The sequence below is a fragment of the Cavia porcellus genome, unplaced genomic scaffold (assembly GCF_034190915.1).
Source record: "Cavia porcellus strain 051 isolate PalLab524CR breed Dunkin Hartley unplaced genomic scaffold, mCavPor4.1 scaffold_25, whole genome shotgun sequence".
In the NCBI taxonomy this organism is placed as follows: Eukaryota; Metazoa; Chordata; class Mammalia; order Rodentia; family Caviidae; genus Cavia; species Cavia porcellus.
Genome location: NW_026947508.1, coordinates 32,546,840 through 32,573,289, shown reverse-complemented (window position 1 = coordinate 32,573,289; position 26,450 = coordinate 32,546,840). Strand labels below are relative to the sequence as shown.

Here is a 26,450-nt window from a genome sequence, read left to right as displayed (position 1 = left end):
CTATGTCAGTGTTTTGTTTTGATTGGTTTTATTCTGTTTTCTTTGGCTTGGTTTTATTCTCTTTAAAATAAAAGTTACCCAAAAAGGGGGGAGGCATTTTTTTGTCTTCTTCTTCTTTTTTTTGATCTTTTTGAGACAGGGTCTTGCTATGCAGTTCAGGCTGGCTTTGACCTCACTTTGTGGCCCAGTCTGGTTTCAAACTTGCAATGATCCCCTTGCCTCGCCCTCCCTAGTGTGGGAATTACAGGAGCGTGCCACCACACCCAGCTGCAAAATTTTTTTTTTTTAAAGAAAAAGATGAACATGGAACTAATTTTATTTTATATGTCTGGGAAAATACAACATAAAGCCAGGCATGGTGGCACACACCTGTAATCCCAGCACTCAGGAGGCTGAGGCAAGAGAATTGCCATAAGGGCTGGGGATTTAGCTCAGCAGCATAAGCACCTTCCTTGGCAAGCATGCAGCCATGAGTTCGATCCTTGGTACCAATAAAAAAAAAAAAAAGAAAGAAAGAAAATTGTCACAAAGACCAGCCTAGCTACCTAATGAGTTCAAGACCAGCCTGAACTACACAGTGAGACCCTGTCTCAAATATATAAACAAACAAGAAAAATAGAAAATAGAAGCACAAGATTTACTGGAATCCAGGTTTTATCTCTTCTGTCTTTCAACATGTTAAGGATCATGACCTTTTAGAGATAAGAGAGCAAGAGGTGTAATATGAATGAGAAAGAGGAACATATAACTAACCTCCTTTCTTAAATGGTTAAGAGACACACAGATACCTGTACTTTCAGGGAATGGTCATGAAGGAGCAATGAACTTAGATCACCTATTAATCATCATCTACTCTATAGGGAAATTAAGAGTGCAGATGAAGATTTACATTACAGGATGGATATTCATGGAAGGAAAATTTAAATAGCAAAAATTTGGAAGCAATCTATATATCCAAAAAGAGGAGAATAAATGATAACTAGACTATAAAAGACAATAAATTTATCTATTAAGGTGTTCACCGTTTTTCAGGAATCATCTTTGTTTTTCACATTTTCTGACTTCTCTATTAAGTTTAGTAACAAGCAAAAATATAGCTCATGTTTTTGATTAATAACAATGATAATAGCTTCTACTTCTTAATAACCTACCTATCAGATACTGTGTGTCAGGTATTTTACATACAGTTCAATAATCTTCATTACTATAAAGCAGTTACTATTAGACTTTGGAGGGGGAAGGTCTTGAACCCATGACCTGTATACTGAGCAATACCTCCAGTCCTTCCTTTTTTCTTCTTGGTACTGGGAACTAAACTCAGGACCTTGGGCTTGCCCGGCAGGGGCTTCTACCACTGAGCTATATCCCTGGCTCCTCTTGTTTTTATATATTTGAGACACAGTCCCAGCTAAGGTGCCCAGGCTGAACTCAAATTTATAATCTCCTGCCTTAGCCTCCCCTAGTGCTGGGATCACAGATGTGTGCCACCATGTCTGGCTTCTTAGCCTTGTTTTATATTTAAAAAAAAAAAAAAAAGGTATTAGACTCCTGCTTTTTCCAGTCACCTGATTTGCAATATGAATTATGAGTTCTTTTTATAAAACAACCGATCTTATATTAGATACCTTAGTATAGGCTCTTGTCTCTTGGTTTGAAGCCTGGGTTTAAAAACAGCACGGGAGTCACAGTCAAAGTTATTCTGATTTAGAACCAAGACAGCTTAACAAGGGTCACTGTGCACAGAAAGAAGTCTTAATGATTTATGGTAGATTCTTAAACTGAAGTGGATTTTCCTTTTTTCCCCATTAATTTTATACCAAAGAACAGAAATGAGTACCCACTTACTTCTTTTTCTATAGCAATTTCCTTTGTATAAAATTAATATACTGCCTTGTTTTATCCTTTAACTCCAAGCTGGACAAGACAAGAGATATTATCATTATTTTAGAGATAAAGGAAAGAAAGCTGAGAAATGACATCTTGCTGGCAAGCAGTAGGTAAGTAGATGGGAAAAGCCTACTTCCTTTTTATTCTAGTTAACAGTTGGACTTCCACATAATTCTAGCACTTGCTGGGAAAATAGTTGCTTTCTTAAACAAAAGGATAGCTTTCATATATAGCTTTTATATATCTTTAATTGTTCCTTATTTAAACTGCATTATTCTATTTGTCTTCTGAAGGGTAAAATTTCAGAGAGTAAATATCCAGGTATCTCTTATAATAGCAAGGATAGAGACTGTCATTAAAATGTTACAGTAATTACCTATTCCTAAGCAGTAGTTACTCTCTCCTAAGAGGAGCAATTTTAGGTAACTGTAATTTTTTTTTCTTTTTCTTTGTTTCTTTCTTTTTTGTGGGTCCTGGTACTCAAACTCAGGACCTTGTGCTTGTCAGGCAGGTGTTGCACCCTGTTATATCCTTGGGCCCTAATTTTTTTCTTTTTAAAAAAATGTTTACTAGGTTGGTCCAAGTGCAGTGGTGTTTACAACTAATTGATCACAACCAGTTACAGATATCTTTGTTCCTTCTCCACTCCCACTGCTTCACTTAACTAGCCTTTTAAAAAAAAAATGTTTAGTAGTATGTGTTTGCAATACATAAACACTACATTCATCATGGGGAGCTGGTACATGTGCATAATACATCTTAATTTTTTTTGCATTCAAGCTGGTTTTTTTTTTTAATACAAGCTTTTTTCTTTAAACTTCTGTTAAAAATAAAATGCTTGGGCCAGGTGTGGTGATTTATGTCTGTAATCCCAGCTACTTGGGAACCTAAAGCAGGAAGATGGCAAGTTCAAGTTCAGCCTGAATAAATCAGCGAGATTCTGCCTCAAAATAAAACTTAAAAAAGCCAAGGCAGAAGGATCATGAGTTTGAGACCATCCTGGGCTAAAGTGAGTTTGATGCCAAAGTGAACTACATAGTGAGATCATGTCCCCAAAAAACAGGGCTGGGGACATAGTTAAAGGGCTTTCATGAGATCCTGTATTTGATTCCTATTATCACCAAGAAACAAAGCAAAATTAAAAAAAAGCTTGGGCCAGGAATGTAGCTTAGTGGTAGAACATTTACATGGCTGGCATGTGTAAGGACCTGCTTTCTATCCCCAGCTCTGGGGAATGGACAGGGAGAGCTACATCTTCTCCAATAATCCAAACTCAAACTGTCATTGAATCCCTCACTGCACTCTACACAGTAAGCTATCAGTAGCAGATGCTGAATAAATCACATTCTTAAACTTGTTATATCCATATACTCTCTATTTACTAATCTTCTCCTCTCTCCACCACTTCACCCCTCTCTGGTATGCACTGAACTCAGGGCCTGAGGCATGAGGAGCAGGCGCTCGGAGGGCACAGACGTGGACCTGACTGCGGATTGCCCTGGATTATCCCCCTCTCACCCTTTCTTCAGGCCTCTAACAGCAACTACCAAATACTTCAAATCAGCCCTTTATTTTAGGTCTTGCACTTATTCAGATCTCACATTCTAGGGTAAGCCCTCACTGTTTTATGCTTGTCTCAAGTAGGCCCTTGAAGTCGCTCTGCCTCCAATGTGTTGCCACCAAATTTAATTTGAAAACAAGAAAACTGCCCTTTAGCCCAATCAATCTAAACTTTCCAGGCCAATGGAAACAACCACTCCATGTTTTTAGGAAAAAGTATTCTACAAACTGGTCCTGGCCTACCTTTCTACTTCTATTTGTGCAAATTCATTTAATCATTAGTCTCAGAGGAGGAATTATTATTGTTATTATTATTTTTTGGTACCGGGGATTGAGCTCATGACCTTGCACTTGCCAGGCAGGTGCTTGTAACACTGAGCTAAATCCTCAGCCCCAGAGCAGGAATTATTTTGTCTCCACATCTTTATTCATTTTAGCTTTAAGCCAAAAGCCCCATCTTCAAGTCAAAATTCAGCCTAGTTCTTACATCCTTTTTTTTGAGACAGGGTCTCACTATGTCAGGCTGGTCTTGAACTTTCAGATCCTCCTGCCTCAGCCTTCTGCATGCTTAGATTACAGGTAAGCACAGTCACACTCAGCATATCTTCTCTTCTAAAAAAACCTATGTGACTATTAAATCTGTACCTGAATTTCTAAAAGCTATACTATTTTAGTCACATTATCTTTACCGAACTATACCTTAAACATGGGCTATTTACTTAGTAGTATGGGTTATATCTAATGTATTTATCGTGTAACTTGCATATAGATGCTAAAACATTTGTAGTTAATCAGTGAAATAAAGCAAGCACAATATAGCTCAGCAGTATAAGCACCTGCCTGGCAAGTGCAAGGTCATGAGCTCAGTTTCCAGTACCAATAAAAAGAAGCCAGCATAGGATATTAAATCCCATTCAGCATACTACGAACTACCACCCAATTGTTTTTGTAGTTAAAGAAACTTGTCCTCATAGATATTTTCACTGTCCTGTTTGACACTATTAGATCACTAGCTAATGTATAGGTTTAACTATGACATACCCACCTGTATGTGCCTCATATGCAGTTGCTAAGCTTGTGAGAATCTCCAGTATTGTAAAAGAATGACCAAATTACCCTTTTTGGACTGCAGTTCTCCTGTCCATAAAATGATCTTAAAATCTATTCAGCTTTAAATTCTATTACATTTGAGCAGACCAAAGTGGTTTTTATTCAAATATCCCATCTACCAGGATAATGCCACTTAAAAAGAAATATCATCGGGGCTGGGGATTTAGCTCAGCGGCATAAATTCCTGCCTTGCAAGCAGGCAGTCGTGAGTTTGATCCCTGGTACCAATAAAAATGAGAAAGACAAAAAAATAAAAAATTAAAAAAAAAAAAAAAAAAAAAAAAAAAAAGAAATATTATCAAAGGTATTAATCTTCGACAATGCTATTTAATCCCTCCATAGGATTTCGTTTCATATAGTTATTTAGAACAGGATAGGCACTTTATTAAATCATCTGTTATAGTCAAAACAGATCTCAAATGATAATCATTATCTTCTAGTACTTAAAATATATAGCGTATAAGCCATTTCACATATTTTATTTACATCTCATAATCCTAAAAGGTGGGCATGTTTAGTACAGTATTTTCCAACATGGGGATATCTTGTTCCCTTGCCCACACATACTTCATGGATATCTGGTGATATTTGGTTGGTTTTTTTGTTTTGTTTTGTTTTTTGGGTTCGAACTAATGATCTTGCATTTACCAAGCAGACACTTATCTGCTGAGCTAAACCTCCAGCCTGATATTTGGTTTTTATAATTTGGGGGGAGTCGGAGGAGTTTCACTGGTCACAAGTGCAAAGAAGCCAGTGACACACTGCTAAATATCCTCTTCTACAACAACAAAGTTATTCAGGTTTAGAAATCTTTTTGACCTCATCTTTCAGCTAAGAAATGAAAGATTTAGAAAGCTTAACTGGCTCAGAGCCACACAGATGGTAAATGAACAGATTGAAAATCATCTCTGTGCAACAACAAAGCCATCTCCATGCTACCACACACAGAGGTACTAATTGTTTATGCTGAAATTTGTATTATTTGACAATATTGCCTGTTTCTCCCATCTATTCTTGGTACTTTAACTGTTGCCAGGAAGCATAAGCAAGTCTCATCCGGGAAAGAATTCAGAAGCTGCTTTCTCAGACTTTCAGGTCAGATTTAAGAATGTGTGCTTTGATCGTGCTCCCATGTGTCCAGTATTTAAAGCCTCCCAATGCAATTCCATGTAGGTGGACTTGTGTGACTGTGTCCTCTTTACACTACAAGTTTATTAAGGTTTGCCTCTCTCCTCTGGTATTTCTAGTACCAAACTAAGTATCTCTGCACAGAGGACGTTATTTCCTAAATACATGTTAAACAAAATTGACTAAATTATATAATATACCAAAGAACACATAGTACTAAATGACAGAACTGGGACTACAATCCAAGGTTTTCCACTGACAAGGCCTGTAATTGCTGTCTCAAGCTAAAAAACGCTTATCTTCTGTTTTATCTTGCCTGTGAGATTCTTTGATCATAAACATATCAGGAACACATAGATAGCTTATTAATATATGAATTTTCTTTTTTTAAATTAAATTTTTTGGTACAATTTGTATACACATAATGATCAGATTCATCACAGGGAATTTGTACCTGGACATTATATATCCTGATTCCTCTTTATGAATTTCCTTATCTTACAACAACTTCTGATTTTAATATATGTACATTCTGCAAAAGCCTACCAGATAGTTACCATGTATTTCTACTGGTAAGCTCTCCAAAATACCAGAACTGTACAGGGGCCACACTGTTTTTACTTGGTGGTCTCCCTGAATTCGACACTTACTAGAAGCTGGTGTTGATTAGTCACAGGCACTGTGTATAAAAACTAAGAGTCTCTTAAGAAGAAGAAGCACTCACTTTAACTTTAGCTTTTATTTCTTCACTGTCCCCTTCTCCATCATTGCGGGGTTCCATGCCAGAGTCCTCTTGGATGCCTTTGTTTAGTACTGAGTACTCTTCTAGTAGAGTGTCAAACAAAACTATTCGCTTGTTCTTGAAGAAGCCATAAAAATAAGCATTGCTGTGGGAAGAGCGTTTAGATCCTAAGGAAAAGACAGTTTAAAGCATGGAATATAATTAAAAAGTCTGGGGTCTTTTGGAAAGACTCCTAGAAACTGAACTACTGGGAAGATCATTAACACTTTGAAATTATTTCATACCTGAAAAGAAATTGTATCAATATAAATAAACAACAACAGTGGAGAGTGTTTCCCTGCATTCCTGTCAACAAATATTTAATGCTCACCACAGCTTTATAGCAATAGGTAAAATAACCCTAATGAATGTAGAATGATTAAAGTACGGTAAAGCTATTAAATGAAATTTTAAGTAGTCAGAAAAAATTATTCTTTAAAAGAATTTTAACAAGACAAAGAACACTGATATATTGCAAACGATATAAAACTTAAATAGAAAAGCATAAACCTAAGCCTATAAAGAAATATACCAAAATACTGAAGTGTTTATCACTGGGATCCAGAATGGATTTTTATTTCCTCTTTTATTTTTCTCTTTTCTAAGCCTTTTAAAATAAGCACATTTGGGCTGGGGATTTAGCTCAGTGGCATAAGCACCTGCCTTGCAAGCAGGCAGTCGTGAGTTCGATCCCTGGTACCGATAAAAAGGAAAAAGACCAAAAAAAAAAAAAAAAAAAAAAAAAAGCATACTTATTTCTATAATTGGAAAAACATTAGTCACCAATTTGATTAAATACAGACTGCGCAAAAACTGCATTTTTTAGTTAATTTTTGTAAGAGGATATATAGAAATGATAAACTTTATCAAATTTATTCAGTACAAGACTCAACTGGTTGAAATAACACCTGCCCAAGCAGTGCTCAAGACAGTCAGTACATAAATAAATGTGCTGCCCAAATGATAAACTGCTCAGGTAAACTGTTAAGTAGTTAAAGCTATCTTTCGAAAGAAAGAAAGAAAACACACGTAAATTTTAAAAAGTGACTAACATTAGCTGAACTATGGTTGTTTTGTTCTTTTCTCCTGTAAATATTTCTTAATTTCCAAGTGTCCTTCAATGTGCAGAGTTTAGCTGTTAAGAGAACAGATTTTGGGTTTAAATCTTGGCTCTGCATGTATTAGTTGTATATATTCAGGAAACTTTAGCCTTTAGTTTCCTATTTATAAAGTGAGGCTAACAGCCACCTCAGGAGGTATTCTAAGGAGGGCAATTAGTCTATAGCCTGATTGACAAAACACACTATCATGTGTTTAAAAAAAGAAATGATAAAAGATTTGTTTGTTTTGAGACTGTGAATTTTGCTTCTATACCTATTTCTTTTTTTTTTTTTTAATTTTTTTTTTTATTTTATTTAAGGAGAAAAGAAAAAAAAAACAGGGAAAGGGTACAAGTTGTACAGATTTACAGAAAAAAAATGAACAGTAGGAAATCACTAGTTAATGGATTACATATTGTCATCTTAGAAATAATTGTTCAAGTCATAAAATTAAAGCTTGTAAAGTGGACATTCCATCAATGATACTGCAAACAGTTCCGTTCATTGATCCAATAAAACTCTGATATCATTTTCTATCTTATACACTTAAATATACATGCAGTTATATAGTTTGGAGCACTTTCTTTTCCTCTCTTTTGTACCATGACTATTACACATTTTGGGTTTCATTGCTCCCACGGTCTATACCTATTTCTAATGTTAAGAACTTGGCAGTATGTTTAGAATATGAAAAGTTTCGATAAATAGATTGACTGACTGCACTATTCTATCACTTTTGTGCTTGGTTGCCTGGAAGTTAAGAGCTAAATATATGGCCCAATTTTGTCCATAAGCTGGGGGTAGAACTTAGCAGCATGGCACCTGCTTGGCAATTGCAAGATCCTGAGTTCAATTGTTAGTTCCAAAAACAATAACAACAAAAACAATTTTGTCAATAAGATAGGATTTAGGCCTTAGAAAATTGTGTTACCATTCTAAGGTCTCATGCTTCTAATGCATCTGTCTTCTGTGACCTTAATTTTTAAACGTATTTTAAAAATACTCTGGCGCTTTCTGAAGCTATCTGTGGAAGTTAGGCAGATTGTATACAGATATTTAAAATTTATCTTCTATTGGCCCAGATTTCTCAAAGTATGGTTCAAAGGAATACCTACCAAAATCACCTAGGGTGCCTATTAGAAACAGATAAAAGAAATACCCACTAAATCAGAATTTCTAGGAGTGGAGACTAGGAGTTCTTGTAATAGACTGTAAAATTTTTTTATTGCTATGCCTAGTACAGGGTGTATCTTTAATAATGTTTGTTTATTGAATGGGCTAATGATATCACTTGAAAAATAAGATATTAAAAAATTCTGAAATCAGTATAAGCCATTGCCACCTGTGTCTTAATCCTTTGCTTATGATATCTCACTTAAATCTCCAGGCAACATTTAACACTGAAAATCATTTTCTCTTGGAAACACTTTTTTTTCCTGGCTTTTTAGACATCATTTTGTCTTAGTCTTACTACCTCAATGTTCTTTTCCTTGGCCTCTTTTGCTGGCTGTTCCTCCCCTGAAGACGCTGACCCTGGCCTCTTTCTCTGCTTTAAATGCTCTCATCCATGACCTTAAATGTCATCTGCATGCCAGATAGTTCCAACCTCTATTCCACACCCTGACCCTTCCCTCAAACTCCAGACTCATGTAGCCAGTCTGCCTGTCTGACATCCCCACAAGGATGTCTACAGACAGATTTACAGTTTGCATTCTTATGTACTTTTTTCCTGTCCAATATTAGAACCTCCTTTGGAGTCCAGGGAATTTCACACCATGTGAGTCTTGTGAGAGGTCACTTTGCACTGAGAAACCTAAGAAGCCAGGTAGGTATTTGCTTCCCCAGCACTCCTGGCAGTTAGCCTCATCCCTGGCTGAGTCAGTCAGACACATCCACTGGGGCTTCTGTATAGTCAGTAATTACACAAAGGAGCAAGACTGTCAAGAGCTAATTACAGGTGCTAGTGGTAGGAATGAGAAGGGTACAAACCAACCATTGAATCCAGAGTTCTGAGGTGGCAACGTGTCTTCCCCAGCCGGATTTGGCTGTACAACTGGTTTTCTAACCTTCCTGCATAACAACCCATTTTGCAAGGTTGGTAAACTTTCTGCAGAGATTTTGTAAGCTACTAAATGTTGATTCTTAAGCCAATTTTCAGCTCAGATGAACCACTGTTAGTTGCTATTGTTTGCAAACTGTGAATAACAATTTTTTAAAATCCTAATTTGTAGGATTTATCCTCACAAAACTGACCTTTTCTTGTTTTTTTTTTCCCTCAGTAAAATAGCCATTTACCAACTGCCCACACCAAAAATCTAGGCTGCTATCTTCAATGGTCTTTTTCTTCTTTCCTGAAATGCAATTCATTATGAATTTAATCAACTCTATCTCTAACACCTATCATTTCTCTCCATAAATTACTATTATTCTAGCCTAACAAACCATTATTTCCTACATGGATTACTGCAACAGTCTCCTAACTGTTCTCTCTTCTTCCACTCTTACTTCATCCTACAATGTACTCCCGTATAACAGCCCAAGACAGTTTAAGAAATACAAGTTACACTACATCATTTTTCTACTTAAAGCTTTTTGATGGTTTCTGCTGAATTTGAACTCCAAACCCTTTTCCCTGACTTACTAAGGCCCTTAGGGTCTGATTCTTGTCTGTGATTTTACCTCATAATACTGTACTCTCTTGCTTCACTGCAGCCACACTGGACTTGTTCATGGTCCGCAAAGACATTAAGTTCAGTCTTTCTGTGATCTCTATGTGGATGACTCCTACCTTCAGTCATTTGTCCAGATAAATCTTCTCTGATGGCTCAATCTAAAGCTAGTCTAGTTGTCTGCACTGTATCTGCTACCTGATATTTCTTAAGAGTAGGATTCTTGGCTTTTCCTTGTAATATCCCTGTTAATTTATGATTCTATAATGTATGCTGTACTTTTTTTTTTTCCTTTTTTTCATTTTTATCGGTACTAGGGATCGAACTCACGACTGCCTGCTTGTGAGGCAGGCGCTTATGCCGCTAAGCTAAATCCCCAGCCCCTGTATGCTGTACTATTAGTAACATTCATTCACTCAAAATATTTTTAAGGATTGTTACTATTGCTAATAACAAGAAAACATGCATTATAGAAGAATAAAATGCTACTTAGTAAAAGTAAGGTTGCCCAAATTCACATAGGTAATTCATGATAGAGCTAAGATTCAAACCCAAACCAAAACCTAACTTCCAAAATGCTACCTTCAACCTATTCAAAACCTAATTTTCCATAAAGCCCCAGCTTACATCATAACCCTCCAGAAAGCCTTCCCTAAGTATTTCCTCTGATATAGAAAATAGCACTGATGATATAAGCATACATTTTATTGATTACTTTTACTGTGATTATCATTAGCTGCTTCATACCACCTAATTATAATTTAAATGATCGACAATTTAGAGCCTCTTCAGTAAAAGCCCCTTAGAGACTGTTCTACTGCCTCATTGTGCTATTAGTTTATTATTACCTAACAATATAGTGGTTTTAGAAGCTAAGAAAATATGAAGCGATTTATTCTAACATTTCCCCCACAGAATCTTAAGCTGTTCTGATTGTGCCTTTGGTTAGTTGTTTAGCTTCAAAAACTACTGAATGTCTGAGACTTCTATACGCTTCTAATTGCTGTTAATTCCTTTTCTTCAGCTGAGACCATCTTTATTCTCCCCTTACTCTACAACTACTCCTTCATCTAATGTAGCTGCTTCTCACTGGTTAGGTGTTAGCAAACTACGACTTTCAGACCAAATCCATCACAGTGCTATTTTTATAGTTGTACTGGAATACAGCTATGTTTGTGTGTTTATGCACTGTCTGTAGCTGCTTTGCACTACAACAGCAGAATTGTTGCTTGCAAAAACTTAAATATTTACTATCTAGCCTTTCATAGAAAACATTTGCCGAACTGTAATTTAGAGAATAGTGCAAGTGAAACCCAGAGGGATGATCTATCTAAGATCCCATAGCTGGTAAGTTGCAGAGGTAAAATCAGATATATTCATTTGTAGAGATTTTAGGTTATAGATCTTTAGTACCTTACAGTTTTTCTCTACATCTTTACAGGCTTCCTTTGAGGCTTTACTAGTCTTACGCAAGCAAACAGCCTAACTCTCAAAGGCAGTTATCAGAAAAGCAAAGTATGACTAATCTGAAGTACTTGATGGTACTTACAGTTTTTGGTAACCTACAGGTTAAACAGAGTCCTCCTGAACACGAGATGCTTTGTTGGAGAGACAACATCAATAATGTTGGTTTTGCTTTTGTTTTAGACACTCCAAACTAATGAATGCTAAATAAAATTTGACTACTTAGGAGTCCAACTCAATTACCCAAAGGAGCCATACAGATAACAGAAATGAATAAATCATCTTAGTATACAATATAATACAACAAGGTGTGAAAAAGGCCTGGTCAAGATTAAAAATAATACTGTAAAGTTAACCAAACATAGCTTCAGGCAAGAACAAGATTTGGCATCAGACAATCTTTCTTCTTTTCTTTTCTCTCTCTTTTTTTTGGTCTTTTGTAGCTCAGGCTGGTCTCAAACTTGCAACAACCCTCCCACCTCAGCCTTCTGAGTGCTGAGAATATAAGCATGTGCAACTCAGGCAACCAGTTTCTATATGTGAATTATGTCACCAACTCCTATAAATCTTAAAAAGCCAAAATGTAAAATATTATCCTAATACGTAAGTAACAAACTACTGACATATTACATTAAAATTTTACGAATAAAATCTCAAAAAAGCCTCTTCAACAAAACCTTATCCCCAAATAGTCTTACCTTCAACAACATACACCTTAGTCAAAGGAAAATCAATATTCTTTGCCATCACTTCAATTTCTTGTTTAAGCTTTCCCTCAGGCAGAGGTGTGAATTTGTCAAATAAAGGGGCAATATAATCAGCATAGATTGTGACAAGCACCTGAAAAGTAAATGTTGGAACAACCTATGAATGTATTTTTTTAAAAAAAAACTACTCATTATTTTTCACATTTAACTGCATTGAACTAACTGCATCCATCCTAAACCTGAAAACAAAGAATTTACTTACTCTGATATTCCTAGTCCCAAATAGTCCCAGACAGTAAGAGTTTAGAACCTTGGATGAATTAAGTCAAAGTAGTAGTTTGACAAAACAGTACACCAGCCAATTTTATCTTAGAAAATAATACTGTACTACTAACAGTGATTAAGATCTCTAAGTGGTAATGGACCTTTCAGTACTATCTTGGTGATTCCTGGAACTTTTTAAGGCAATTATAAATTACAACTCTGCCTTTTACAGTGTTTTGTTTTGTGATTTTCTTTTTATTTGATATGGGGTCTTGTAATGTTGTTCAGTCTGGCCTGGACTCACTATGTAACTCAGGCTGGCCTCAAACTTGCTGTAGTCTTCCTACCTCAGCCATCCAACTGCTAGGATTGCAGGCCTGTGCCACCATACTCAGTGTTTTAGAGTAATTATGATAGACTGGAAGTCATTACTAAACAAGCATTAAAGAGTTTGACTAGGTATGCTGTGTCTATATGTTTCCATTAGAACTGTTAATTGGTTGGTGAAATTAGCTGCCATTCATAACTGTACACTCTAGTTGAAACAACATCCTCTTCACCACTCTTGGGAGTACTGCCTCTGCTTTCCTTCCTCTTACTTCAGTTTGCCGTACAACAGATATTTGTAAATTCAACTAGCACCCATTTTCAAATCTTGATCTCACCAATGAGAAGCCAAGCAATGAGCATCAAATAATTCAGATTAAAACAAACCTCATTGTCAGGGAAATTGAAGAGCTGACAGATATGTTTCAGGGATGGTTCATAATGTAGTTTTTGTGTGGTGAAGCAGCTTGAAATATGGGAGAAGGAAAAGATATTAAAGTTGGGGATGCAGCTCAGAGGTAGAGCCTCAGATGTGTGAAGCCCTGGTTCAATTCCTAACACTGAGAAGACGCAAGAAAAGAAATAAGAGGAGGAGAAGGAGAAAGAGGAGGGAGAGCAGGAGAAGAAAGGAAAGGAGAAGGGAAGAAGAGGGGACAGGAGGGAAGAGGAAGGGTTAGGAAAGAAAGAAAGAGGAGGAGGGAAAGGAGAAAGGAACATGATAAGGAGGAGAAGGAAGAGAAGTGAAAGGAGGAAGAGAGGGGGAAGAGGAGAAGGACAAAGAAAAGGAGAAGAACGAGAAGGAGACAGAAGATCTAAGGGAGGAAAAATGGGGAGAAAGGGTTGAAAAGAAAAGAGAGGAAGAGGAGAGAACAGAACACGGAGGTGGAGAAAGGGAAATAAAACGCTAAAGAATGGGTAAAAGAAAGATGGGGAAGGGAACAGAGAAAGGGTAAGAAAGGAAAAGGAGAAGGGCAGGCAGAGAGGAGGACAGAAAAAGCCACTAAGTGTGTGCTTTCTTTCTGTGGTCACTCTTAAATCTCTTCTCTCTTCATAACATTCACACTTTTTAGGCACAGGTCAGTTAAAAATCATTACATTACCACACTCAGCCATCAATTTGTTGGCAGCTCATAAATATATATGCCCAAAACTACTTGGCAGCTGGATCACTAAAACTATTCTAGACCTGTGTTCCAGAATCTGTAAGAGTTAGCATAAATTTGAACAAATTTATGGTCAGTCAATTCTTTTGTAGCTATACCCAAAAACAGAAAGCAAGAGGTAAATTTATGAGTACATCTTTACAGTTCATCCTTGTAAGAGCTGTTAACATACTAATGAGGATTAAGCCACAGAAATCTTACCAAGAAACTTTTATAAAGCAAAATGAAGATGTTACTCACCAGAGAGACAACTAATGTGAACAGCCAGGCATAAATAAAAAAATAGTCACCCCCAATCTTAATAATGTAAAGCAGAAGTGAAGACACAGGCAATAAGATACACTGAGTCACAACAAATTTCTTGATTGCATCTTTCATAAAAAAGTCCAAAGTCTGAAAAAAGAATATAATGCCATGAGAAACTGAGAAACTGTTTTTGCTTTTTAAATAAATAGTAAGTGAATAAAATGAAAGCATTATTACAGCAATTTAGAAACTAACATGAGGCCAGGGATTTAGCTCAGTGGCATAAGTACCTGCCTGGCAAGCGTGAGGTTGTGAGTTAGATTCCCAGTACCAAAAACCAAAACAAAACAAAAACAACAGCAACAACAACAACAAAAAAACCCAACTAACATGCAGTGGAACTATATTTATATGACGGTAGATCGTTAAGACTAAGTATAAAGTTTGCACTTCATAGTTTGCAATAAATTCACTTCAATGCTATAGCTGAAAAATAAAACATTAGTGCTTTAAGAGTTTATACCAGGACTTTATGACTTTTACCATAGCCGTAGTTCTTTTTTTCTCATTTAAGTCATGCTCTGAAGTAGCGAATTATTATCGGCCCAGAAGCAAAAAAAATTTTCACATTAAAAACAAAAGAAAAAAATTGTTATTTTCTATTATACCTGATGATTGAAACCATGCTTTTCTTCTATCACAAATGTATTATAAAGACTCCATGGCAAACCAGTTAATGCACTGAAAAGCGTAGCCAACAGCAGAAACACCAAGGACTGAATGATCTAAACATAAGGGAAAAAAAATTGCAGTTTTTATGATATAATTCACTCTTAAGATTAAGTACTGAGGAACAACAAGTTTTGCTGAGTGCTTATCCTAAACAATGTACTTGATCCATGTGTAACCAAAGGTCTGTAATATCCCTGCCTTAAGAAAAAGTTTACTTGCAAAGAAGAGTAAAAAATGAATGAAACCATCCTATATGTTACACAGGCCTTGTATGAACATTATCTTAGGTCACACAGACAACACAAAAGAATTCAGAAAAGAGAGACAGTAAATACTGTATACTGGTGAATTCAAGGAAGGTTTACAGAGCTGATAAGACTTAGGGTGCCACTTTGCAGTAAGTGAAATTGACTGGGACAGGAAAGAGGAGGAAATAGGAATTTAAAGCAATTCTCAAAAGTATAGAGAGAAAAGAGCACCCAAAATGTGGCCAATAAGATGCCAGACCTGCTTGGGAACAGAAAGCGAAAATAAAGACTCCAGAAAGCTGAACCATGCCAGATGGGGTAGGGTACACTCAATTTTTCATAAGAAGCCAAAAATTTGATAGAGAAAATTACCCTCAAGAGTTACTTTAGCCAGGCAAGGTGGTGAATGCCTGTAATTCCAGCTACCTGGGACCCTGAGGCAGGAGGATCAAAAGTTCAAGGGCAGTCTGGGTAACTGAGCAAGACTATTTCAAAATAAATAAAGGCCTGGAATAGGGGCTGGGAATTTAGCTCAGTGGCATAAGCACCTGCCTTGCAAGCGCATGGTCATGAGTTCAATCCTGGTACCAAAAAAAAAAAAAAAAAAAAAAGGCCTGGGATTCACACCCTAGTATCACAAAAAATTTAATTTAGTTTCCTTTAAATGGGTCATTAAATGATCAAAGGCTAAGAATTGTCTAGTTTCTTTCCTCCGGGACAGTGAAAAATAAGGTCTATTGCTGGAAGGGAGATGTGAGAGAGGGAAAAAGAGTAATGAAGCGAAGACTTTTCTCTCTTCCTGTCTCCCACCCTACCACTATCCCTACCCTTCTCACCCACAGTATGTAACTGAATGCTCTAAAGGTGAAGGTGATGCACTGCGCGCTGCCAAGTTATATTTGATTTGGAGCAAACGTATGATCAACGTAAGTTTCTAACCATAGGTGAGAAAGAGAAAGGAAAAGAAAAGGAGGATATTTGTCAGTTTACAATATACAGCATTGGTTTCTTCCAGCATCTGTGCCCAAACAGGAAATAGGAACAAATTTAAAAACAGACTCCAGGATCCTCCTCAAAATGAGAGAATTGGAATCATTTTTGTGGTTGTTGTTGTTGTTCTGTTGTTCTTTGCAGTGTTAAGAAACCCTGGACTTTGTGAATGCTAGGTAAGTGCTCTCTACTAAGTCACACCCCCAGCCCTAAACAGTATTTGAATGCTTGCTTTTCTCACTGCACAACATATAGTGAACATCTTTTTATAATAATGTATCTACATCTTCATCATTAACAGCTCTAGGGTACTCTACTGTATAAATGGACATTTAGGCTATTTCCATTAGAGCATTCATTATAATGCTATATCGAGTTCCTTTATAAATACATTCCATGCTCTCATTCTCCACAAAGTTATGGAAGTGTCTGGTATCAAAGGATATAAACTTTTGAAGGATTTCCTACTGCCAAGTTGTTCTCAAGAAAAACTACCAGTTTTTAATCTGTCAGCAGCATAAGGCTATCTTGATATCACTCACCAATTCTATCTCATCATTCTTTTTACCCTATGTGAGATGACTGGTCAACAAACAGACAAACAAAAACTACACACAAACACTCTAGTATTTCATCTCTTTAAAATATATTTTTGTGTGATGTCATGGGTCTTTAATCCTAGCACTTAGAACGCTGAGATAGAAAGATCAGGAGTTTGAGGCCAGTCTAGGCTACATCGCAAATCCAAGGTTAGCCTGAACACCCTGTGAGACCTTATCTCAGAAACTTAAAACATGTACCTATATCATGTATACATACATATATATATATATATATATATATACACATTTCTTTATCAGTATACACTTATTTTTGTATACTAATGATTATGTGAATTTCTGCCTTTGCAGTTTTCCACTTTGTCCATCTTTCTACTGAAGTATTGAATTTCTTCTAGAATGGTGTTTCTATAAAGAATTATTTCTACATTAAATTAACTCTTACTTTTATTTAGCAATTTTCCTATGGTTTAAAATATGCCTTTTATATTTGTTTAGTTTTTTGAGACACAGTCTCACTATATAGTCCAGGCTAGCCTTGAACTCAATATGTAGCCCAAACTGGCCTTGAACTAGAGATGTTCCTCCTGCGTCAGGCTCCCAACTGCTAGGATTATAAGCATGTGCCACCACACTCAGGAATGCCTTTTAAATTTGCTAATGCCAGTTTTACCAAACTTTATTTCCATGGTTTCTATCTCTGGTATCAAACTTAAAAAGCTAATTACATTAAAAATGTATTGCTTTTTGTGTTAGTACATTCAGGACTTGTCTGTATTTAAATATTCAATTCACCTGAAATTTAATTTTTCTTGTAGAAATTAATTTTTACTCAGTTATCCTAAGAAAATTTATAGTTGAATCCATCCTAACTATGAGCCAGCAGCAGCCATGCAGGGCCAGAAAGAGAAACAAGAAGCCAATTCACCTTTCCTGTGAGCCAGCAGCAGCCATGCAGGGCTGGGAAGAGAAACCAGAAGCCAATTTGCCTTTCCCATGAGCCAGCCAGGGCGTAGGCTAGGAGACAAGAGGCCCTGGCCCCACCCCCTGTAAGTAACCGCTGATTCAGAGGATCACAGGCTGAGTTGATAGCAACTGAAGTACAAAAACAACTTCATTCTTATACTGTTTGATTGACTTTGCAAGCCTAAAGCCAGTAGTCTAAGCATCTATTTTAAAGGGTAACAATATGTAATATAACAACTACGGAGGATTTCCTTGTCTTGTTTTTGAAATCCAATATTGTTCTGTTTTATTCAATGTTTTGTTTTCATTGGTTTTATTTTGTTCTGTTTTGTTTGATTTTATTACATCTGATGGTATGGGGAGCAATTTTGAAGATAGTAAGAGGTATTATGATAACCATTGTTAGTTCCTATTACCCTGTTTTGAAGTCCTGTATCACTTACACTGTTTTATTTTGATTGGTTTATTCTGTTTTTGTTTGGTTTTATTCTCTTTAAAATAAAATTTAAAAAAAGAAAATTTACAGTTTACATTTTCTCATTAATCTGCCACCTTTATCATATGCCAAGATCTTATACATATTTAGGCCTGTTTCTTGTATCAACATACATTTTAAAGCTTTATGATACATTTTCAACATGAGAAAGTAAAAATTTTCTATCATTACTTATTCATAATTCTTCTGGCAATTCCTTTATCTTTACTTGTTCAGATTAACTATAAAACATTTTATCTTGTGCTCCTCCCAAAATCTATTCTTTTTTAAAATTTTATAAATGTGTTTTTTAATAATGCATTATATAATGTTGATGATACACTGCTTTTGAGTTTGGCATTCTGTCACAGAACCTGCCATTTTCTCCTTTTGAGAATCTAGCTGCCCATGTGCATCCCCCATCCTCTCAAATTTATTAACGTATGCCAAAAATTCAAGTTCCTTCTATGGAATATTATGAAAATCATCTATGTTTTAAGACAAATTAAAGCAATTTGATTCTTAGTAGTTCACCTTTCTTATGCATAAGTCTTGCTTTAAAATGTTAATTCTATCAACAGATCATTTTACTTGTTTAAAAAATGAATGTCTGCCTTTATCTTTAACCAATATACTTATTCCTTCTTAAGATTTCAAGTGCTTTTAAAGCTCTTTTGCCTAAATCACTAAAATAGCTCCTGAAAAAATGATCTCTCTGCCTACAATCAATCACTTTCCTTCTAATCCAACCTACATACATTCCACATTACTTTAAAATTCTACTTCTCTACTGAAAAACCTTAAATCACTCTTTAATATAAGACTTCAAACTCACTACATTTTTAAGGCTTTTCATACTCTAGCCCCAAATGCTCCTTTCTACTCCTCCTCTACATGACCCTTCTACTCTTAATAGGCAAGCACGAGATTGAATTTCAAAAGGTGACTAAGGAGAAGAAAATATTTTGTCTGAAAAAATAAAAGAAATGTGGCAGGAAAGTCACCCTGGAGGAAACATAATGTATATAACCTCCAGCAGCTTTTTCCAGAAAGTCTTTAAGTCAATCCAGAGAGGAGAAAACATCCCAGGAACAAGATCTACTGAGCAGTGAGGAATAAGGATTTTAATCCATTGGTTTTAAAAGAGGCAACAAGATCTGAGATCTAACCCTATTGGTCAACATCAAGGCTCTGAGACACAGAACATTAAAGTCTTGCAATCTGAGCGGGGGGACTCAGAAGAACACATCCTGAATAATGGCATGATCCATCCTTTGCCTGAGACAAACCTACTACATCTACAGTGTGTCAACAGAACCCTGGGCGTTGTAAGTCACTGAATCAGTCACTTGCTGAAAAGGTGCAGCTGTATCTCACTATACAAAAGACAATGATGATATGTGATGGTTTGGTGGTTTGGTGTTCTGGAAAAGCAGAAAGTTCTGTCAGACAACATATTGCCTATGCCTACTACAAACTGAGGTCCATCTACTTTTCTTTCTTAGGTCTTCTTCTTCTTATTCCTATTCTTCCTCTTCTTCCTCTTCCTCTTCTTCTTCCTCCTTTTCCTCCTTCTTCTACTTTTTTTGAGACAGGGTCTCACTGTGCAGTTCAGAGTGGCCTTAAAGTCACTGTGTAATCCTGGGTGGCCTTGAACTCATGGCAATCCTCCTGCCTCAGCCTCCCAAGTGCTGTGATTACAGGTATGTGCCACCACATCTGGCAACTTTTCTTGTTTTAAACACAGACAATGGCTTCCATTTATATAAGAAGTATATGCTCACTGGTAAATTTTCTCAAAATAATCAAAGTTAGAATTGTTAAATTCTCCTAAGAAAAAACCAGTCTTGTCATTTTGGTATACACTATTGTAGGCTTCTTTTAGTTGTAGAATATGTGCACAAAGCACATATTGTGAATATGTGAATTATGTGCTTTGTAAATATACAAAGACACACAACACTTCATGATTAAGAAAAACCATCTCAATCTAAATGTTCATCATGGCCAGCCATGGAGGCACACACCTGTAATTATCTGTTAGACTGGCAAAAATTAAAAGATCATATATATAATAGGTAGTAATAAAAATCGGAATGAAGAACATTTTAGTATTTCATACACTATAAAAGAATATAAATCAAGAAAGTTGTTTTATTTATTTATTTATTGAACCCAGGGTCTCACTATGTAGCACAGGCTGGCTTTGTACTTGCTTATGTAGCCCAGGCTGGCCTTAAACTCACAGCAATTCTCCTGCCTCAGCCTCCTAAGTGTTGGGATTACACATGTGCACCACTACACCTGGCACGAAAGTTGTTTTAGAAGGTGAAATGTCTATCAGAATTTTAACTACACATGGTTTGTTGTGGTGGTGAAGGTGATGGTTGCTGCTATACCACATAGCAAGGCTCAAATTTGTGATTCTCCTACCTCAACCTTTTAAGTGCTGGAATTATAAATGTATGCCACCACACTCAGCTCTATACATAGCCTTTGATTCAGTATATTCCATAAATATTTATACTTCTGCATTATTCAGGAAAGACTCTAGCATTAATACCGAAAATCTAAAACAAACATCAGTAGATGAGTAATTACATATATGATAAAGGCACAAAGTGAATACATACAATTCTTGCATCACACTGTAGTGCAGAACCATAAATATGTGCAAGCCAGGCACAGTGGCTCATGCCTACAATTTCAGTCCTCTGGGAGACTAAGGCAGCAGGATCACAAAATTAAGCCCAATATGGGCAATTTAGTGATAGTCTGTCTCCAAATAAAAAAATAAAAAGAGCTAGCGATGTAGCTCAGTGCTAAGACCCTAGGTTCAATCTCTTCCACTGCAAAAAATATTTATTTATTTTTTAAATGTTTTAAAAGAAATAATAAAATTTTTAAGAAGGCTAGGGATGTAGCTCAGTGCAGTTCATTGGTTCAACCCTAGTACTACAAAACAAAACAAAATGAAACAACCTTACAATCTCTAACTTTATTAGAATGATCATAATGATTAACATAAAAAAAAAAAAAACTGGTCTGTGAGCTCTAAGAGTTTGGTCATACGAAAAACTCTCTTAATGGGGCTGGTAATATAGATCAGCAGAACAGTGCCTTCCTGGCAAGTGCAAGGTCCTGAGTTCAATTCTTGGTACCAAAATACCGCAGTTCTGTTACTATCAGTTCTAGATGAACAGAGAAATTGAAAAATTAATTTACAAAAAAAAATTTTTTTTTTTGTTACCAGGATCAAACTCATAACCTCACACTTGCCAGGCTGGCACTTACACCCCTGAGCTAAATCCCCAGCCCTTAAATGTTATTTTTAAAAATGAAAAAGAGTGGTTCTTTTAAAACTTTCTTGCTGGGTATGGTGGTGCACACCCGTAATCCCAGCACTTGGGAGGCTGAAGCAGAAGGACTACCATGAGTTTGAAGGCAATGTGGGCTGCATAAGTGAGTTCAAGATAGTACACATTATATAGTAAGACCCTGTTTCAAATAAACAAACCACAACAAAAAATAGCTTTAAAAAAAACTTTTAAAAAGTACTTTTAAAAAAAAAAACCTCAAAAGCAATTTGAACAATGCTTATTTTCTCTTCAGGTAGCTTAAAATATGAAGAGTGTGTCTTTTCTCTGCCTTAGTGAGCTAGCATACTCTTTAAGGTGAGATGGGCTTCTGACACCTCCTGCTTTAGATCTTTTTCTTGTTTTTTATTTTTGGTACAAAGGATTGAACTCATGACTAAGCCGCTCCTGCTTTAGACGTGGAATATCCTCAAGAGGTCTCTAAACACAAAGGACTTTGCAGTACCGCTACCTCTGAGCCAACTTCATTCTTCTTTTTTTTTTTTTTTTTTTTTTTTTTTTTTTTTTGTCTTTTTCATTTTTATCGGTACCGGGGATCGAACTCGCGACTGCCTGCTTGAAGGCAGGCGCTTATGCCGCTGAGCTAAATCCCCAGCCCCTCCAACTTCATTCTTCTTGTCGCAGCCACTTTGCTCATTTATGACAATCAGGTCACCTGTACTACACTCCTCTGGCTGCACACCTACCCACAACCGAATGGTAACCATGACAGCACTCCCACGGCCCACAGAGTTAGCACTTCTGGGACTACATTAACATTACATTTGAATTTTACTTCCAGTTTTCAGCAAGCATTTTTCATTTCTTTGCTGCACTTTCAGCTTTGCTGACTAATTCTCTCTTTCTTTCCCTTTAAGCATTCATTTCTTTGCTTATTTGTTTTACGACAGGGTCTCTTACCTGAAACCCCTTGGCCCAAGTGATCTTCCAGCTTCAGCCTCCCAAATAGTCAGGACTATAGGTTATGTACCACCATGTCTTGCTCAATCATCTAATACTCAAAAAATGTCAGCTGGATTTACAGCTGGAAAAGGAGGCATCATATAATTTTTTTTGTGGTGGTAGGGGTCTATGTGTGGTACTGGGGATCAAGCTTAGGACCATCACACTGAGTTACATCCTCAGTCTATTTATATGTATGTGTATTTTTTTTAGTCAGGATCTTGCTACACCAAGCTGGGGTTGAATTTGAATTGCTCCTGCCTCAGCTTCCCAGACTGCTGGGATTGTATGCCTCTGTCACCATTCCTGGCTCATCATTGTTGAATAACCGAGTAACAGATCTGCAGTAATCAGTCATTGATAGGCATTGATTGGTCCCTGATGACTATTAACACTTGATATTTACATTGTGATGTGTAGAATGAATAGCTAGCAAGTTTACATTTTATGCAATTATTTAATATGTTTCTATAACTAGAATTTGAAGCAGGTTGCTGAAGGTATAGCATTGTTTTACTAAACTATAGTAAATGGAATTTGTATATGAGGACTACACAAAGTGAGAACAATGACAGTGTGGTGGTACATGCCTGTAATCCCAGCATTCTGAGATTATAGAGAATCACAAATTGAAGCCCAACCTGGGCAATTTAACCCTTTAACAAGATCCTGCCTTAAAATAAAAAATACAAAAGGCTGACGATGTAGCTCAGTGTGGAGGTCACACCACGAAAACAAAACAAAGTGAGATTTGCCAAGACCATAAAGCTATTGAAGAAAACAAAGGCCTATATAAATGACATGAGGATACAGCTCAGTGGCACAGTGCCTGCCTGGCAAACACAAGGTCCTGAATTTGATTTCAATACAAAAAAAAAAAAAAATTGCAACTTCGACCTTAATCCCAGCACTTAGGAGGTTGAGGCAGGAGGATCATTGTGAGTTTGAGACCTGCCTGTACTACAAAGTGAGCTCAAGGGTGGCCAAGGATTTAGCTCAGTGCTATAAGCACCTACCTGGCAGGCATGAGGTTGTGAGTTTGATTACTGGTACCCTTCTACCAAAAAAAGGTAAGCTCAAGGCCAGCTTGAACTTCATAGTGAGATCCTGTCTCAAAAAGATGAAAAAAAAAAAGTAATTTAGAATCATAAAATATGATTCCAGCTAAGCGTGGCAGCACATATCTATAATCCCAACATTTGAGAGGCTGAGGCAGAAGGACTGCTGTGATTTCAAGGACAGTTAGGGCCACGCAATAAGTTTAAGACCAGCCTGGACTACACAGTGAGACTCTGTCTCAAAAAAGTAAAAAAAAAATTATTAAAATAAGGAATACTTTTTATAGGTATACATATGTAGGTTTGTTTATTCAACCAATAAAATATATATAATGCCATTGTTCCACGCTCTTGTGTATAGCAGTGAAAATACATAATGCCCCTATTTTTTTACAGCTTAAATTCTTGTCAGGGGACAGATTACAACATAAGCAAATGAAGAACTTATTTGTACGGGCTGGGATATAGCTCAGCAGCATAAGTGCCTGCCTAGTAAGTGCAAGGTCCTGAGTTTGATTCTGGGTACAAAACAAAAAACAAAAACCCCAAAAACTAAAACAAAAAATTTATTTGCAGATAGTTGAGTCCTTTTTTTGTTTTGGTACCAGGATAAAGTGACAGCCAGATGCTCTTTCAGATATAGTAGTCAGGAAAGGTCTCTAAGGAAATGACATCTAGTATGAGAGCTCAACCAGAAACTAGCCGTGATATACAACAAACCACCATAAATCATTTCTGAACAGGGAAGAAAATATGTAGTAAACTGCCATACCACACAGGCAAGTCAGACTCTGTGCATATAGTATGTTGGAAAACGAGTTCCTGTGAGTGTGGCTGCCTTAGAAAAGGGCACGCAGAAAAGGGACACAAACTGAGTTAAAGTCCAGGAGCAAAATAACAGACTTGGCAATTTCCAAGAAAAAATCAGGCAGCAATGCTGTAGTATTCATGATAAATGGGGTGTCTCATGTTTTACACTTTTTGCAGTTACTGGAGTTCCTGGAAGAATAGACGGTCAACTCAACTGCTCAGTGGAGATTCTGGAAGATAGGATATCTGTTTTTATTTGAAGTAACTGCTAGATCTGTGTGACACAAAAGTATCTGTTTAGTGTGGATTCAACAAAATTCATGCTTTTCCTTTCATTGCATAGAGTTGCTCCTAAAAACAGCTGCCTAACCAAAGGCTACATTTCCCAGTTCCTTTACATGTGGGCCAAATGACTGGTCAATGAAATGTAAATGCAAAGGACAGGTATCACTTTGGCACTAAAGAAGATAAGAGAGTATACCCTTTCTCTGTCTTGGAGGCACTGGCTGACAAGCCCATATAATGAAAAGAGACTGAGGCCCTGGGCTACCACGTGGAACAAAGTCACCTGCTAACTGAAAATACTCACACCAGACTATTAAGTGATTTAGAAATCAACTGTTATGATTGTTACTAGAACTACAGTAACTAGCATTATTCTAATACTGTGCATAGAAGCAAGTCTAATGATGGTAGAAACCAAAGCATCTTAGTATGAAGGTTGTCAAAAACAAAAAAAGACTGACAAATACATAGCATTGAATCACATACCTCATATTCTGGTCCAAAGCCAACATAACCACAGAACCGTCCAGAAAGTCTCCAGAGATAAGGGATTCCTCCAAAGAGAAGAATAAACTATAAAAAAAAAAAGCATACTTTGGTCACAGTTAAACGGTACTAGAAGAATACAAACCACTGAGATATTAAATTTAGTCTATCAAGACATTTTTACCCATACATTATATATGGATGAATTGTATAGTATGTGATTTATATCTTAATAAAAGCTGTTTTAAAAAAAGAAAAACAAGGATCTTACTTATGGAAGGTAAATAAAATAATCTTACAGAAAAAGAGAGTAGAATAGAGTAGCAGTTACTAGAGACTGAGAGAAGTGGGGGAAGAAATTAAGAGGGATAGGTTAAATAATAGCTATCTAAATAGAATCAGGAGGAAATCAGCTGTGTCCTACGGCAAAGTAGGGTAAATACAGTGTACAGCAATTTAGGATACAGTTAAAACTAACTATGAAAAATCCAAAAGTTCCTAACATATAAATGATAAATGTTAGCTGAGAAGCTAAAAAGAGTATAATGGTGCAAACCTGTAATACCAGCTATTTGGGACACTAAGGCAAGAGGTTTGCAAGTTTGAGGCCAGCTTGGGTGACTTAGCAAGACTGTCTCAAAATGGAAAACAAAGCGGGGGGTGGGGGTTGTAGTGCAGTGCTTAGCAGTACTTTTGCATATGTGTAAGTGGTTGAGTCTCCCTTGAGGTGAGGCTCCCAGATGCCCTGGCATCCCAGGTGATAATAAAGAGATCAAGTGCCACTAAACAAAACAGGAAGATGGCAGCAAACCCTTCGGGACAAGGTTTTCAAAACAAAAATAGAGTTGTAATCTTGGTAGAACTAGACAAAGAAAAGAAAATTACTTATGCAGAACCAGTCTCCAAAAAATCATGCTGGAGTTAGCACTGCACGCTCCAGACTTTCTCTGAACAAGGACTTCATGCTGAGCAGCAGCATATTGCAGCCCAATAAAAGACAGCTTTGCAGCACACTCGTGCACATTTATATGGATCTTCATAACTCAAGACTACCTTTGGGAATCTTACTCTTCCTGTGTTACCTTGCCTTGACTCAGAATGAAGAAAACATCTGT

The 26,450-nt window shown here is 36.6% G+C and overlaps 1 protein-coding gene and 1 pseudogene across 4 annotated transcripts in view; one reads left to right on the top strand and one right to left on the bottom strand.

Moving 5' to 3' along the window:
• Zmpste24 (zinc metallopeptidase STE24) overlaps positions 1 to 26,450 on the bottom strand; it is a 54,349-nt gene that overhangs the window by 14,755 nt on the left and 13,144 nt on the right. For 2 of the 4 annotated variants that reach the window (XM_023561050.2, XM_003462278.5), the window contains 5 exons: positions 25,336 to 25,422; positions 15,075 to 15,191; positions 14,401 to 14,553; positions 12,398 to 12,539; positions 6,410 to 6,594 (listed from right to left, as the gene is read on the bottom strand). In XM_023561050.2, coding sequence (XP_023416818.1) covers positions 6,410 to 6,594; positions 12,398 to 12,539; positions 14,401 to 14,553; positions 15,075 to 15,191; positions 25,336 to 25,422 — 684 coding nt within the window. The remainder of the gene's footprint in view (positions 1 to 6,409; positions 6,595 to 12,397; positions 12,540 to 14,400; positions 14,554 to 15,074; positions 15,192 to 25,335; positions 25,423 to 26,450) is intronic. The other 2 variants (XM_063236172.1, XM_063236171.1) reach the window with 1 other exon arrangement.
• On the top strand, positions 26,135 to 26,437 carry LOC106025370 (SOSS complex subunit C-like; annotated as a pseudogene).